Below are 14,844 nucleotides of genomic sequence, written 5' to 3' on the forward strand. Positions count from 1 at the left end.
GATAAAAAGGCATTTTTAATAAGGTACAGTCATCCCTTCTCAGAAAGTAGAGATTTCTTTCTCCCCCAAGGCAGGGGCTTGTTTCTCATATATACACATACATACTAACTTTAATATCCGGCTCTGAAAGTTCAAGAAAGAAATTATTTAACAGGGGCTACAATACATAACAGGGATGTGTTGGCACTGCAGGTTTAAACCCAGAAGCCTCTGTGCTGCAGGGTTGGAAGATCAGCAGTCATAAGATCGAATCCACTCGACAGAGTGAGCTCCCATTGCTTGTCCCAGCTCCTGCCGATCTAGCAGTTTGAAAGCATGTAAATGCAAGTAGATAAATAGGTACCACCACAGTGGGAGATAATGGCATTCCATGTCTAGTCGCGCTGGCCACGTGACCACGGAAACTGTCTTCAGATAAACGCTGGCTCTACGGCTTGGAGAGGGGGATGAGCACCGCGCCCTAGAGTTGGACACAACTGGACTAAATGTCAAGGGGAACCTTTACAATACATATAGTGGGATGTGGTGGCGCTGCAGGTTAAACCACAGAAGCCTCTGTGCTGCAAGGTCAGAAGACCAGCAGTCGTAAGATTGAATCCATGCAACGCAGTGAGCTCCCGTCGCTTGTCCCTGCTCCTGACAACCTAGCAGTTTGAAAGCATGTAAATGTGAGTAGATATATAGGTACCACCTCGGTGGGAAGGTAATGGCATTCCGTGTCTAGTCATGCTGGCCACGTGACCACGGAAACTGTTTCTGGACAAACGCTGGCTCTATGGCTTGGAGATGGGGATGAGCACCGCACCCTAGAGTTGGACACAATTGGACTAAATGTCAAGGGGAACCTTTACCTTTACCTTACAATACATATAAGGTGACAAGCAACTTCCCAAAAAGCACTTTGCAACCCCCTTGGGGGGGGGGTCATGACTCCCAGGTTGTGAAGCACTGCTCCAGTGCCGCACTGACTATGCCAAGCAGCAAGATTTCAGCCATTATCTCAAAAACACTGTAAAGAAAGGTATTATTACCATTCCCATACTGCAAATGAATAGCTGAGACTGACAGAATAGCTTACTCAAAGCTATTAAGGGAGTTCAGATACACAATCAGAAACAGAGATTTCAAGCTTCACAGCTCATTCTAACATTTATGCTACTCCAGCACTTGTTGCAATCCTATGCATGGACTCTGATTTTCATGGCTCTCAATGCAAATTTTCTGAGGCTTTGGATCTGTATTTTCTTTCGGCTTGCTGCTCTGAACAATTTCCAAACAGAAAGACCTTTACATTAACTGAACTATCATACTTACCTAACGTATTAAGATCAACTGAACTGTCATACTTACCTAACAGTGTTGCCATATTTGATCTTAAATTTATACACATTTCTTCCTGCATGAAAAAACCTTGTCTCAGGCACTGGATACATAAAGGGCTTTAAGGAAGTATGTTCAGAAATCCAACCTACCATTTAAAAAAAAAAAGGGGGGGGGAGAACAATAAAATACTATGCTAAAACAACTGTTAAGCACATTTCAGTCTCATCACATTTTAAGCAACAAGGCTGTTGTCAACTGGTCTGGCATTAAAACTTCACTGGAACCACAACCCGCAAGATGTTGTTTTATATGCGTTTATTATATGTATCTTAAAATATCAAGTTTTCTTAAATTGTTACTGATTTCTTCACTGGCCTCTATTAAGGAATCAAAAACATGCAGCCCTTTGAAATGATCGTGCTTTCAACAAATCTGGGAACAAATCAATACTACCTCAGATAAAACAAAATATTTGAAGGTCAGGTCCTAATTCTATACTCTGTTGTACGGAGGACTTTCAAATACATTAGCTAGGGCACAACATCTGTAAAAGCTGTGGCAAGAAATCCAGTAAGTTTTGTTCTTTTTAGTTTTTAAACTATGCTGTACATCTAAATTCAGTTCATAAGAACCATTTCTGCTTTTCTTTTCAATCTTACCCCCTTTTCCCCTCTGTAACTTTTTTTTTGGAATAATAAATTAATTTGAATGGAAAGCTAAGCTGATCCATATTCTCTGACCTTGCTGACTTCAGGATCATTCAAGCGGACTGTATGCTCCTAATAGATTTTAAAGTAGGGGCCTGGCTATGGAGATAAGCACTACTTATTAAGTCATGTTGTGATCCATGTGTAAGCCATAATGCTACAGAATACCGATTAACCTTCAATTTACTAGGAACATCATATAATCTTGTTATTTTACATCATCACTGGCTCCAATGTTTGATATAATAGCCAAGAAAAAACAATCTGTAGAGCACAGCACAAATGCGTGCTATTTGCAACATGAGACTGTAAGTTATATTTTAGAACTTATGCTTTCATAAAACTACTTTATTATAGCACAAAGATAGAACAAATAAAATATATGAATAAGCCAGAACAGTGCCACAGTTTACCAAAACAAGTTTGCAAACCTTGATAAAGATTTTGATAAAGTTACTTTGGAGGACTACAAACTAGCTGTGGGATTCTGGGAGTTGTACTCAAAAGAACTATTTTTTCCCTAAATTCTGACTAGAACAATATATCAAGCAAACAGTCATAACACTCGATCTAGCCAGGCTGGGCGGATGATGGGCTTGACCCCGAGAGAGGCCCAGAAGGCGAGAACTAGAAACTAGGGCCTTCTCGGCGGTAGCCCCTCACCTCTGGAACATCATGCCCCTTGAGATTTACTTTGCAACCTCACTGGGAGTTTTTAAAAACAAGCTGAAGACTTGGTTCTTCAGCAGGCCTTTCCCCCTTCCAATTCTCAATTCCGTATGTCTTTCCATCCTGGACTTTTCTTATCTCTATGTTGTTTGACAGAGGGATGTGGTGGGGCTGGGGGTTAAACCACATAAGCCTCTGTGCTGCAAGGTCAGAAGACCAGCAGTCGTAAGATTGAATCCATGCAACGGAGTGAGCTCCTGTCGCTTGCATTCGAAAGCATGCAAATATGAGTAGATAAATAGGTACCAGTACAGTGGGAAAGTAACAGCGTTCCGTGTCTAGTTGTGCTGGCCACGTGACCATGGAAACTGTCTTTGGACAAATGCTGGCTCTACGGCTTGGAAACGGGTATGAGCACCGCCCCCTAGCGTCGGACACGACTGGATATTTGTCAAGGGGAACCTATGTTGTTTGATACTGTGTGTTTTAAATTTTGTTTTATATTCAGAATGTAAGCCTCCCAGAGTAGATTCATTAAATCTAGATGGGCAGGGTAAAAGCCGGGAAAATAAATAAATAACAGCACAAAATCTTTCACATTTCCTAGAACTCTTCAATTAGGCTGGATGTAGAATGGTAGGATAAAAAAAAATCTGCATTTGACTTGTGGCATGTCTACATGGTCTCTTTGGATCAGGCTGAACTGGACTAAATAGTGTTGGTAAGAGGTCCAGTATACCATTTGCTTGCTTTTCTCTTAAAGGCCTGGTTGAGGAACTATCCAATTCAGAAAAGGGGCTTACAGCTGTTGCCATGGAACAAAGTTAGACACTTGGCTGATAATGGCCAAGTCATGTAAATATGTTTAGTGTTACGCCTGGCAACAAGAGGTTGTGCTATGCAATTGTGCAATTGCCTATATGCCCCCAGCACAATCTATTATGCAACACGCTACTGGAAGTGCTTCGGGGATCACACTTCCACAACTACCACACACAGAACCTTGAGTTACATGTGCACAATGGCACAACATATTTCCAGTGAATTTCAAAGAAGCTGCAAATTCTAAAACAGAAGTTCTAAAACCTTTGTTACAATATTTTTTCATTCATTCAATGACTTTGTACTCTCACATTATTTGGCATCAAAGATACTGCAAAAATAGTTCTCATATTTGACTATATATTTTAGAACTTCTCCACAACTATTTTAGATCAGTTGCTTTAAAAATATCACCAACACCATCATCGTGCTGTGTTTTCAGTCAGAAAGCCTTTAAAAAAACAATAACCATGAACATTTTTTTAGAATTATGAAAAATGCTAGCACAGCAAAATAAGCATGGGGGGGAAGGTGTACTTTAGAGTTCTGAACTTGAATATATATTTCAAAGCATACCATTTCTACCAGTTAATCAATCTCATAATAAAATTCAGGAAACACATCTTGATCAAAACAATCTTGTTAATATCTTTGTTGAATATCAGTAAAAAAATTCTTAACTGTTAGAGTAGTAAGACAATGGCACCAATCACCTCAAGAGGTGGTGAGTGCACCAACACTGGAGGCATTCAAGAGAAACTTAGATAACCACCTGGCAGATATCTTTTAATTTGTATTCCTGAATCAAGCAGGGAGTTGGACTTGATGGCCTTATAAGACTCTTCCAACTTCACTATTCTATGATTCTATCTGCCATTCTTAACAATCTACACCAGACTGGTAATGCTATTTTCAAAGTTATTTTTGAAAAAAACAACTCAGCATCCTCATTAACTACATCACAGATGGACAAGGTGTAGACAATGGGCCACATGTTGCCTTTGAGAGTCCCCAGTTTTGCCTTTAGTCATCCCATCATGGCCCTGCGCACTCCATTTTGTTGTACACATTGCATCTTCAATCTTTTAGTAATCTTTCTCTGTTCCTAATATAAAACAAGCAGACAAAACCAAACGAACAAACATCAAGTTTCTGTTTTCTGAATAAAAAGATATTCTCTTCCCTTCCCCCAAGAAGATCAGACAATACAGACATATAACTTATTAATTACCTTCTGACAGCCATCTAAACAAATATTGCTGAAACACACATTATGTTGCATGCTGGTACTAATGCAGACAGGATCATCTTGTCAAGGAAAAACTGCTCTACGAGTGAGAAGCTTCCAAGAATGTGATGAAATCAGTCTCCTTTTTCCCCCCCTCTGACATCTTTTCATGGCACGCAGCCTGGGTGCTGCCACATTTTCCCTGAGTGTTGCCATAACTAAACAAAGTTGTTCTGTTACACCAATAGTCTAAATGGTGCTTCTCCAAGCATATGTCCCATGTATTCTACCTCCTTAATGCAGTGCTCCTTCACAAGCAGAGATGCACGTTGGCACAAATAGCATCACCACATGACTTTCTCCTTATGTTGCAAATGCATTAACTGCATTTTGGTTCTCAAATATTAAAATTAATATAAATACTACTTCATAAATATAAAATACAGATCAAGGTACTGTCCTTGGGAAATCTTTGAATACAACAGTTTTAAAATGCTATTGCTAAGCAGGACCAAATACAGCATCCCACCTGACTGCATTTTTGCTTAAACCCTATGAGTCAGTATGCTTCAGAGACAGATGTTATTCCTCATTCCGCTTGGCTTTAAAAGTACAGTTTTTAATTCCAGCCTCTTTAATCCTACCATCATCTACACAGAACAATCTGACAAAAAGGCTTCAAGTACATTGTAGGCTGTTGTACGTATTACAGCTATCTTAATATAGGATATTCCTGGTAGCTCTAAAGCCCAATGAGGCAATGCTTCTGTGGTTGCTGGTCCCTCACACAAACACACATACACACACACAAAGAGAGAGAGAGAACACACACCGGTTGCCAGAATTGCAGCAAGGGTTAGAATGCCCCCTTCTGGAAAATACAAGCTGTGTTCTTTCTTCTTTCTGCCAGATAAAGAAACAAAACACCAAAGAAGAAAAGAAATGCAAATATAGGTATGCCCAAATGTAAAATTTAATACGAGACAATCTTCTAACATTTCCCAAAGTTAAAAAATAATCATTAAAAAAATTCTGAAATCCTTCTGTGCGGTGTTGTAGTCACATTTGTATACTTATTTACAATCAGAAGTTTTTTGTTGTTTAATCGTTTAGTAGTGTCCGACTCTTTGTGACCACATGGACCAGAGCACGGCAGGCCCTCCTGTCTTCCACTGCTTCCCAGAGTTGGGTCAAATTCATGTTGGTAGTTTTGATGACACTGTCCAACCATCTCATCCTCTGTCGTCCCTTTCTCCTCCTGCCTTCACACTTTCCTAACATCAGAGTCTTTTCCAGGGAGTCTTCTTTTCTCATGAGATGGCCAAAGTATTGGAGCCTCAGCTTCAGGATCTGTCCTTCCAGTGAGCACTCAGGGTTGATTTCCTTTAGAATGGATAGGTTTGTTCTCCTTGCAGTCCAGGGGACTCTCAAGAGCCTCCTCCAGCACCACAATTCAAAAGCATCAATTCTTCGGCGGTCAGCCTTCTTTATGGTCCAGTTCTCATTTCCATACATAGCTACTGGAAAAACCATAGCTTTGACTATGCGGACTTTTGTTGGCAAGGTGATGTCTCTGCTTTTTAAGATGCTGTTGAGGTTTGTCAGCGCTTTCCTCCCAAGAAATAAGAATCTGCATAATCATGCCAGCAGACCATATTGTTTATAGGTACCATCTCTCAAACATGGGAGTGTTTTCCTAGCCTTGCCAATGTCAGAGCTTGAACCTTTGGTCTCCTGTACTTTACCACTGTGCTACCATCCATCTCCATTTACAGGCTTACAAATAAATCTCGATATGAACTCACAATAAAAAGAGAACCACACAATTAAATCAGGACTGTCTGCTTCAAACAGCCAATGCTGCTCATTTAAATTTTTCAATTAAATTGCCTCTGAGATGACTGTCATTAAAAAGACTAGAGATTCTTTTCCTGTATCATTCTAACATTTTTCATAAGTTTCATCCACTAATTTCACACACTATTTGTTTAAATATTAACCACATATACCAGTACTCTTCTTTTGTCAAGATAAACCTTGGCATTCCTCATACGACCAACCATGCCCCTCACAAAGGGATTCAAGTCAATCATGGCTATATACCCATCCCCCATATAATTATGATCTGCAGGAAGGAGATGCTAGTTATTGTTTGGCGGCAGGTAGCTGTGCAATCCAGGCCCCAAAGAACTATTGACTTAGCTATTAAGGGTGATCAGAGCTACCTCTTAGTACTGCTTTTGCTTTGGATCAAAGACCTAGATTGCTATTTTATATTTACATTTTGCACCATATTGCTATAAAAAGACCTGCTGCAGGTACATTACCTATCTCCGTAGCCCAGCACCAGGACTTTTCTTTTACGAGCTGCCATGAAACCTTCTGCATCAATGAAGGTATATTAGGGGAACAGAGGATTAGGTTATTTACCTAGAAAGTGTGGGGTCCTCTTTCTGGCCACAAAAGCAGCATCTGATATGTACACAAAGACAGCTCCTTGCACCCAGACAAAGATGTAACATACTGTGATACATTTAATTAGGAATGGTAGAATAACTCGGCTGTGCCACAACAAATGTTGAGATGGGCAGTTCAACAACTACAAGTCTAGTAAATGCCTCAGCAAACTGTCATGACATTAAACACCTGTAGACAATCATAAGCTGAATTAGAGTTAGCTGGATCTCAAAAAAACCCAACAACAACAACAACAACAACAACAACAACAACAACAACAACAACAACAACAACAACAACAACAACATTTTAGTAAGGCAGGGAACGAGCACAGATTTCACTACTGGCAATGAAAGCATTTTATTCATGCATTTATTTATTTTAAATATTTTTAACCCACCTTTCTCCTCAAAAGCATTCTTGCAACTGCCTGCAGCACTGTTTCCTTGACATGTTCAGTCAAAATTACACCCAAGTAAGCCTGCATAGGATTGCAACCTTAACATTAAAATCAACTGCCCTCCCTGTCACAGCCCCATGTGCCATCCAGAACCAGGACCCAAGAATTAGATCCCCAGAGTTAACGGATATGGGACCTCGATGAGGAACGGGATCATTCCTACCACTTCTGAAGAGAGAAGCATAGCTTTGGATAATGCATGTAATATCAGTGATGATTTCTGTGCATTCTACAGAGAAGTTACAATGCCTGTGTGTACATTTAAATATATAGTGTCTAATCATTTTCAAGACAGAAAGGGAAAAATCTAAATGAAAGGGCAGTCTCACATCTAGTTTGTTTGATAAAAGAATGGTTCCCACATAAGGATTTGGGCCTGGTTGTCACTGATGCAGTAAACCTTTGACTTGGTAACTACAATTCAGTTTGAATGAGAAGACTCACATGCTTCAGTTAAACAGTTTCATCACCAAGTGAAAACTAAGTTTTATTGACTTAACAGAAAGCAATAAAACAATATTGCTTATGTGGGTAACACAGCATAGCTTTTCAGAAGAATGGAAGAAGCGTTCTGATGCTATTTAACATGACAGGCAGGTGGCACCTGCCTCCATAAAGACACTTGATACTACTAGTCCCATATAGATGCATACATCTATGTATATCCTAGTTGCCAATGTATATTCCTGAAGTTGTGCTATCAGCTGTATCCCCTCTGGATAGTGATGCCATGGCAGCTTGTGCTAGCCAATATCAGCTGTAAAGATAAGCCCAGCAACTGGGGGGGGGGGGGAAGGCGGCTGCATTTTCTGCTTTCTCCTGATGCTCTGTGTGTTGCAACAGTGAAGACCAGTCCTTAAAAACCAGCAATAATATGAAACCATTGCACTTCATTTCAGCTACAAAGCTTCTTTGCCTGAGAGAAAGAGAAGGAGAGTCAAAGAAGAAGGAGAGAGGAAAAGATACAAGAGAATGCAGTCCCAAAACAGAATTCAAGGTAAATAAAAAATGTTCAGAACAAAAAACCTGAATTATGATTCCCCAACTTTCAAAGTAAATTCAAGGTTGTGGGATCCTTTGAGAAGACTGAGACATTGGAACATGTAATTCCTCCAAAAAAGAAAACAAAACGGTATATTTATAAACACAAGTAGTGGTCACCTGTGGATCAAACAGGTGGCTCATCCCCAAATTTTAGAGGGAGATGCCCCTTCTGCTCTGTTCAAGCGCTGTGTATGAGTACAACACATACTTTTAAAACTGTAGTTCTTGGAAGACAGAAGAATAAAGTAGAGAGAAAGAAGGAGGAACACATCATAGTCTGGATATACAGTAGTATGATCCACTGGAAATTAAATTAAATGACTGAGAAAATGACAAATGGTCCTTGCTATTCTTTGAAACATCAGGGTAGTCTAAGTTCACATATAAGAGAGTATCAAATCTGGCTATTAAAATATAGATGCCTTAAGGCCAAATATCTTGTTCATCAAGAGTATGAAACATTTCAGTCCCTAGGGTACAGTACCTTACATTCACTTCCAGACATGGCTTAGAGCACAGATATGGAAACTAATCTAGACCATACTAATTGGTGTGGGTTTTAGCCAAGCTTGTGGTTGAGGAGGTATGGCAACAAACTGATAGGAAACGTGATGGATATGTGCTTCTCAGAATTGCAACTAACTTTATGTTCTCACTGAGATTTGTTAAAACTTTCATGTCTACATAACAAACTGAATTCACAGTATACTTTTAAAAAACCCAGTATGATTTATGCAGTATCTTTTTACATGTTTATATGTAAACTTGCTATATCACACATTATCCACAGATGGAGCTGTAAGGCATAACTTATGTGTCAAAGAGAGTCTTTGGAGAACACATGGCCTACTTTTTGTCGTATATAAGTGTAAGGTAGCAATCTTATCCACACTTACTAAGAATTTACTGAATTAACCATGATCAGATTTAACTTCAAAAACTTTTCCCTCCCAGTACAATGTAGGTAATACGTTCTCTTGGGAATAAATCTATTTAATTCAATCATAATAAGGTGATAATGATTTATCTTGGATTATGCTAAATCAATATAAAATGGTGGAGGGAAATTTTATGTGTAGCATAGGCAGAAAAAGAAACACCTATGCTTTTTGCACAGAACTACTTATCTTCAACTGTTTTCCTTCCTGCCAGGAACAGGTTCAGTCTTAGGACCAAACCAGACAAAGTGCTAAGCCCCCAATTAGCTGCAACGTGTTTGTACTCCATGAAATGAATTCCTCTGAGTTATGTGACTGAGCAACTGCAACTGCAGATAGGGCCATAACTACTGTATACTGTAGTTGTAATTGTTTGTGCCTGTCTGCCTCAACTGGTTCCTAATAGCTTCCAAATGATATTGTTCCTTACAGAGACCTCTTGCTTTGTATTAAAGTAGTATTTCTTATATCTCAGTATACAAGCCAAAGAAACACCTAAGTAGTTGGGGGCAAAATAATGATCTAGTTGGATGTCTAGCCTCTCTCCCAATTCTCTCATATTTTTCACAGTTTCTCCTCTGTGGGCAAGACTCTTAGGTTTTTGTTTTGTTTTCTCTACAGTGTAAGAACTCTGAGCAAGAGTTTTGGGGTGGGTGTTAAGATAACAAGATGCAGAAGCCCATGACACTGAGGAAGGAAAAAATTGGTATAGTTCTTTGTAACACAGTCACTTGCACAGCTATAGATAGAACTGCATGCAAGCAGCAAACGAGGCTTTTGTCCTTCCTCCCTGGGTAGCCGGGCCACCTATATTGAACAGAAGTCCATGGTGATTTCACAGCAAGTGAATGTGAGTGAATTCGCATTACCCTTGCTATATATAGTCACACTTTTAGTGGTTCAGTTCTAATCTGGCCTGAAATCTGGTTGATTTCCATAAGACATTTTCTCAGATTAGCATGCTTACAATAAAATCTGTTCAAACGCATCAGCTGAGATTCAAAAGTTGCCAGGATTCCTTTCTTGTACAATGTGGCCTTTTTTCTTCTTTTCCCCTAGAAGAGAAAGGTTGGGGGATCCAAGAAAACTTCTCAAGGCAGAATTGTTTGAATGGCAGTGTAAGAAACTGTTTTTCTAAACTGCCTCTGTATCTGACTTGTTCTGGCAAAAAGGTACCTGCCATTTGACTTCATAAATTGATAAAACAATTTTGCCACATGTTAAGTAGCCTTTTGGACTATACTTGTGAAGCAGACAATGACCATCCCTATTTTATCTTAGACTCCATGACATATATTTGTATGTGTTGCAATTAGATGTAAAACTGAATTGTAATTTTTTTTCTCCAAGAAATTATAGAGTGAAGTTCTGCAACTGAGTTAATCTAAGCATCACCAGCAGCGAGATGTTTCTATCCTCCCATTATTCTTTGGAGGACACTACAGGAGCTTTACCAGTATACAACCAAGACAGGTTTGCAATGAAGATATGACCCAGAGTCGTCTTCTCCAACCAGCTATCTTTTAGATATACAGTACAAGACTACAGCTCCAGTACCCAATGCCAGCATGGTACTGCAAGCTGGTCAGAATGATAAGAATTGTAGTGCAGCATATCTGGAGTGCAGCAGATCGCGGAAAACCGCCCCAAAGTGTCTCTGATCTCTTCTTATCCCTCTTTCCTTTCATTGTCTCCAATTAATATCAGTATTCCAAACAACAGAAACAGAAATAAAACAAAAACAAAAGTAATATGATACTTTTATTTCATTGTCAGTTTCTGTAGACTGTGGTCTGTGTATCTTAATGTAACACCCAAAAGTTCACATTGAAAATACATGTGTTAATCTTAAAGCTTTTGATTACAATACTTTTGCATTAGTTAGAACAGAACACAATTGCATTAGTTTTGTTTTTGTTATTGTTGCTGCTAAAATACACTAACGCAGTTGCCTCACTGAAAAGTGTGCCCAACTGTAACCTGCCAGCTGATTGCCACCTTCCCAGATTGTCACTGAATAGCCACGGGCTGGCAACCAAAGATGTGAATAGCTCCTCAAGCATACAAGGCCATCCTGGAAGCCCCACTGACATTTGCTGTGGGAGACTTAGGCAGTCCTCCGAATGTGGACATACTCCTATCAGTGGGAAGATCCCTGGCCTGGGATAATGCCATCCTTCGTCACTGAGTATCTGCTTCTATGTGCAAAAGCCACTATCCACTGTAACAAAAAAAGCAATGATGAAGAAGGAAAAGAAAAAAACAGTACTGCTAATACACAGCATTTATTTTCAACAAAATTAACGCAGACTTCACAACAGGGAAGGGTTGGCAAGCAAAATCACAGAGACGACTTGGCCAGAGAGGAGCTGGGTGTGTGTGCTTCTTATACCTTTTTCTCAGTGGCCTGGACTGAAAATTGCTGTCCTCTGGTCCATCCTGATTGGCTGTCTTTCTCACTCCTCTGTGGTCAAACTTTCCCAGCTGAGGCAGACTGGGATGACGGAATACAGATGGTGGCCAGCTTTCCCACAGCTCGCTACTTGCCAGGCCACAAACCACTAGTGACTGCGGGATTCTAACTAAACACCATCTCATTACAGAAATAATACAGGTCTGAAGGTTGTGGCTATACTAGCTTGAAATTTATCAAAACAGCAACTGGGGAAAAGTAAAAATACATAGGGATAGTAGAATTTTTTCAGCATATCTTGAGAGTAGTGTCTTGAAAACAGTTAATCCCCACAAAATGTATGCTTATTTCTGGTCACACTGTCTTTCAGGAGGCTCGTTCAGTTTATTCTAAAAGGAATCTGCCTCAATCTGTGTTTGACAAATTAGCTTAACTTCTGTTTTGCACTTGGGTCATCTGAGAGACAGCACTGCTTCATCTGGGTGTCTGCTGTCTTAGACACTGTAAGAATGACACTGACAGATTCAGGTTGCCTGGAGGAATAACATCGTAAGAGGAGGAAATAATCTTTTGCTTTCATTTGTGAAATGACCCTCAAACAGCTGCAAAACTAGTTTGGCTAGAAAAAAACTGAAAGCCTCATTAGACCATGGGAAGATTTCGTATATAGAAAGGATGTAATCTCAAGTGGTAAAAAACATTTCACTGGAGAAACACATTAAAAGGTGCTGAGAGTGTGTTATCCCTGTATCTCTGGAATGTAAACAACAACTTCCTTGGCATGTCTAAAGGTAACATAAGGATGATAACATTGTTGGGGAGGAAACAATATCAGACCAGGAAGGAGGCATTTCTTAAAATGTGTGCTTTGGCCACTGAATCAAAACGAATGAGTATCTTCACCACTAGAAAGGATGCACTTGTTACAACCCCTTGAATTTGATCAAAAAATATTGATTTGTCTTCAGGTGGCAATCAGAAACCTTATAGCACAACCCTATCCATATTTACTCAGGAGAGTCATGGAACTCAATCAATATTGGATCCACTAATGTACAGGATTCTAGCCTTAATTTTCAGGTACCCAATTTGAAAATGGTCTTTTGCGCCTTCCATCAAGGCTACTAATAACACATACCCATAAATATGACTTTGCTGGATTTTGGATTAACTCCCCATCCTAACAATAATAAACACCCATACCGATTACTAAATTCCAGATCAAAATAAATCTATGCCACACAGAAATTAATGCAATGATAATGTTGCCTTTCCAAGCAGAAAGTTTAAATCCCTTATAATCCATCTGTTCTCTTCAAATAACAGAAGATTCTTGTTCTGTGAGAATGTATGTATAGATGAGAGGAAAGGACTGTTTTAAATATAAAAAGGCAGATGCAGGGGCAGAGGCAAGGCATATTTGTGAACAGACCTTTTAGTCTATTCCAGTTAATCGGGATGCACTTAATCAGAAAATCCACTTAACTAGGACATCACCCAGGAAACCAGTTTAACTTAATGAGAGTAAATGAAAATGATGATGGCCTATCTAAAACATATTTATAAGTGTCTTTTTAACTCTTGTTACTTACCTCCCATCCCACTTAGTTCCACTAAATTAAAAAAATTAACAAAGATGACATTAATCAAGATACCAAAATAATCATTTTTCATGATCTGAAGGAACCTTAGACAAGGATGCTGTTCTCTTACAAAACTCACACTGTCAACTGTCATTAGCTACTCAAGGAAAAATCATATTTGCACAAGGCACATTTTCATATCAAGCAAGTGCTCATAAAGCTATATACTTATATATTCTCAACTATACTCTCCTTGCCATTTCCTTTCTGGGAAAAGCAATTCTGCTCCAATTTAAACTCTTCCAACAAGACTGCAATAGACAAGACTCTTTAAAAAAGAAAAAGAAAAACAACAACACCCTTTCCATTTCCTGAAACCCCATGGCACTTATTAGTAAAGCACCTGACACACTAGGGATATTTTCCTATACTGTACTGCATTTAAAATGGAAAAGGTATATCAACATCACAGACTTAGAGAGTAATCCTTTCCATCATTACTCTGAAATAAGTCCCCAAAAGTTCAGTGAAATATTCCCAGGTAAGTGTGGACAAAATTGCCCTCTTAACCTGGGTCATATTTGTTTTCTTTCCCAAAGAAATTGTACAGAGTGGAACAAATTCTAATAGAATTTCTAGCACCCCCCCATCAAATGACAATATTCCTTTGTGGAAACATGATAAATTAAACTGGAATAAAATCAGTAAGAAATAGATACAATAGGGGTTTCTTTGCACACAAGTCACACTGATGTTCATCAATATGTTATGCCCTTATAGTTTACAAAGGGTGTTAGGTAAACTGCAGAGAAATTAATGGAGAAGAAGGGAGATTATGTGATAACCTGTGTCAGGAGAGGCTAGAACAATTTTTGGATATTAAAGATTTATCCTCTGACCTGAGGTCTTGACAGCCTCCCCAAGATTAAAGGAATTTCTGGGGGGGGGGGGAATGAGGGACTGGAAATATTTACAGTAATTAACAATAAATGGCTGCAGCTGATGATATAATCACCCTTGCACATGTGGAGCTGTGCCAACAGGATTTCCATCAATTTCTCTGAAAGCTTCCTGCATTTTTATTGTTTTATGTATTTTTTCTTTCTACAGAAAGTCCAGCTTCTTTGATGAAAGAAGAGCATCATGACTTACACAAATACCCTTAGCGAAAGTTTCCCAATCTTTTTCAAGAATTGTAGT

At 39.2% G+C, this 14,844-nt stretch overlaps 1 protein-coding gene across 3 annotated transcripts in view; it reads right to left on the reverse strand.

The window, feature by feature from the left end:
* Window positions 1-14,844, reverse strand: part of MAJIN (membrane anchored junction protein) — a 42,290-nt gene that overhangs the window by 12,505 nt on the left and 14,941 nt on the right. For all 3 annotated transcript variants that reach the window (XM_072998465.2, XM_072998466.2, XM_020797177.3), the window contains exon 2: window positions 1,351-1,468. In XM_072998465.2, coding sequence (XP_072854566.2) covers window positions 1,351-1,433 — 83 coding nt within the window. In that variant the 5' untranslated portion in view covers window positions 1,434-1,468. The remainder of the gene's footprint in view (window positions 1-1,350; window positions 1,469-14,844) is intronic.

This window comes from Pogona vitticeps, chromosome 4 (genome assembly GCF_051106095.1).
Source record: "Pogona vitticeps strain Pit_001003342236 chromosome 4, PviZW2.1, whole genome shotgun sequence".
NCBI classification, from domain to species: domain Eukaryota; kingdom Metazoa; phylum Chordata; class Lepidosauria; order Squamata; family Agamidae; genus Pogona; species Pogona vitticeps.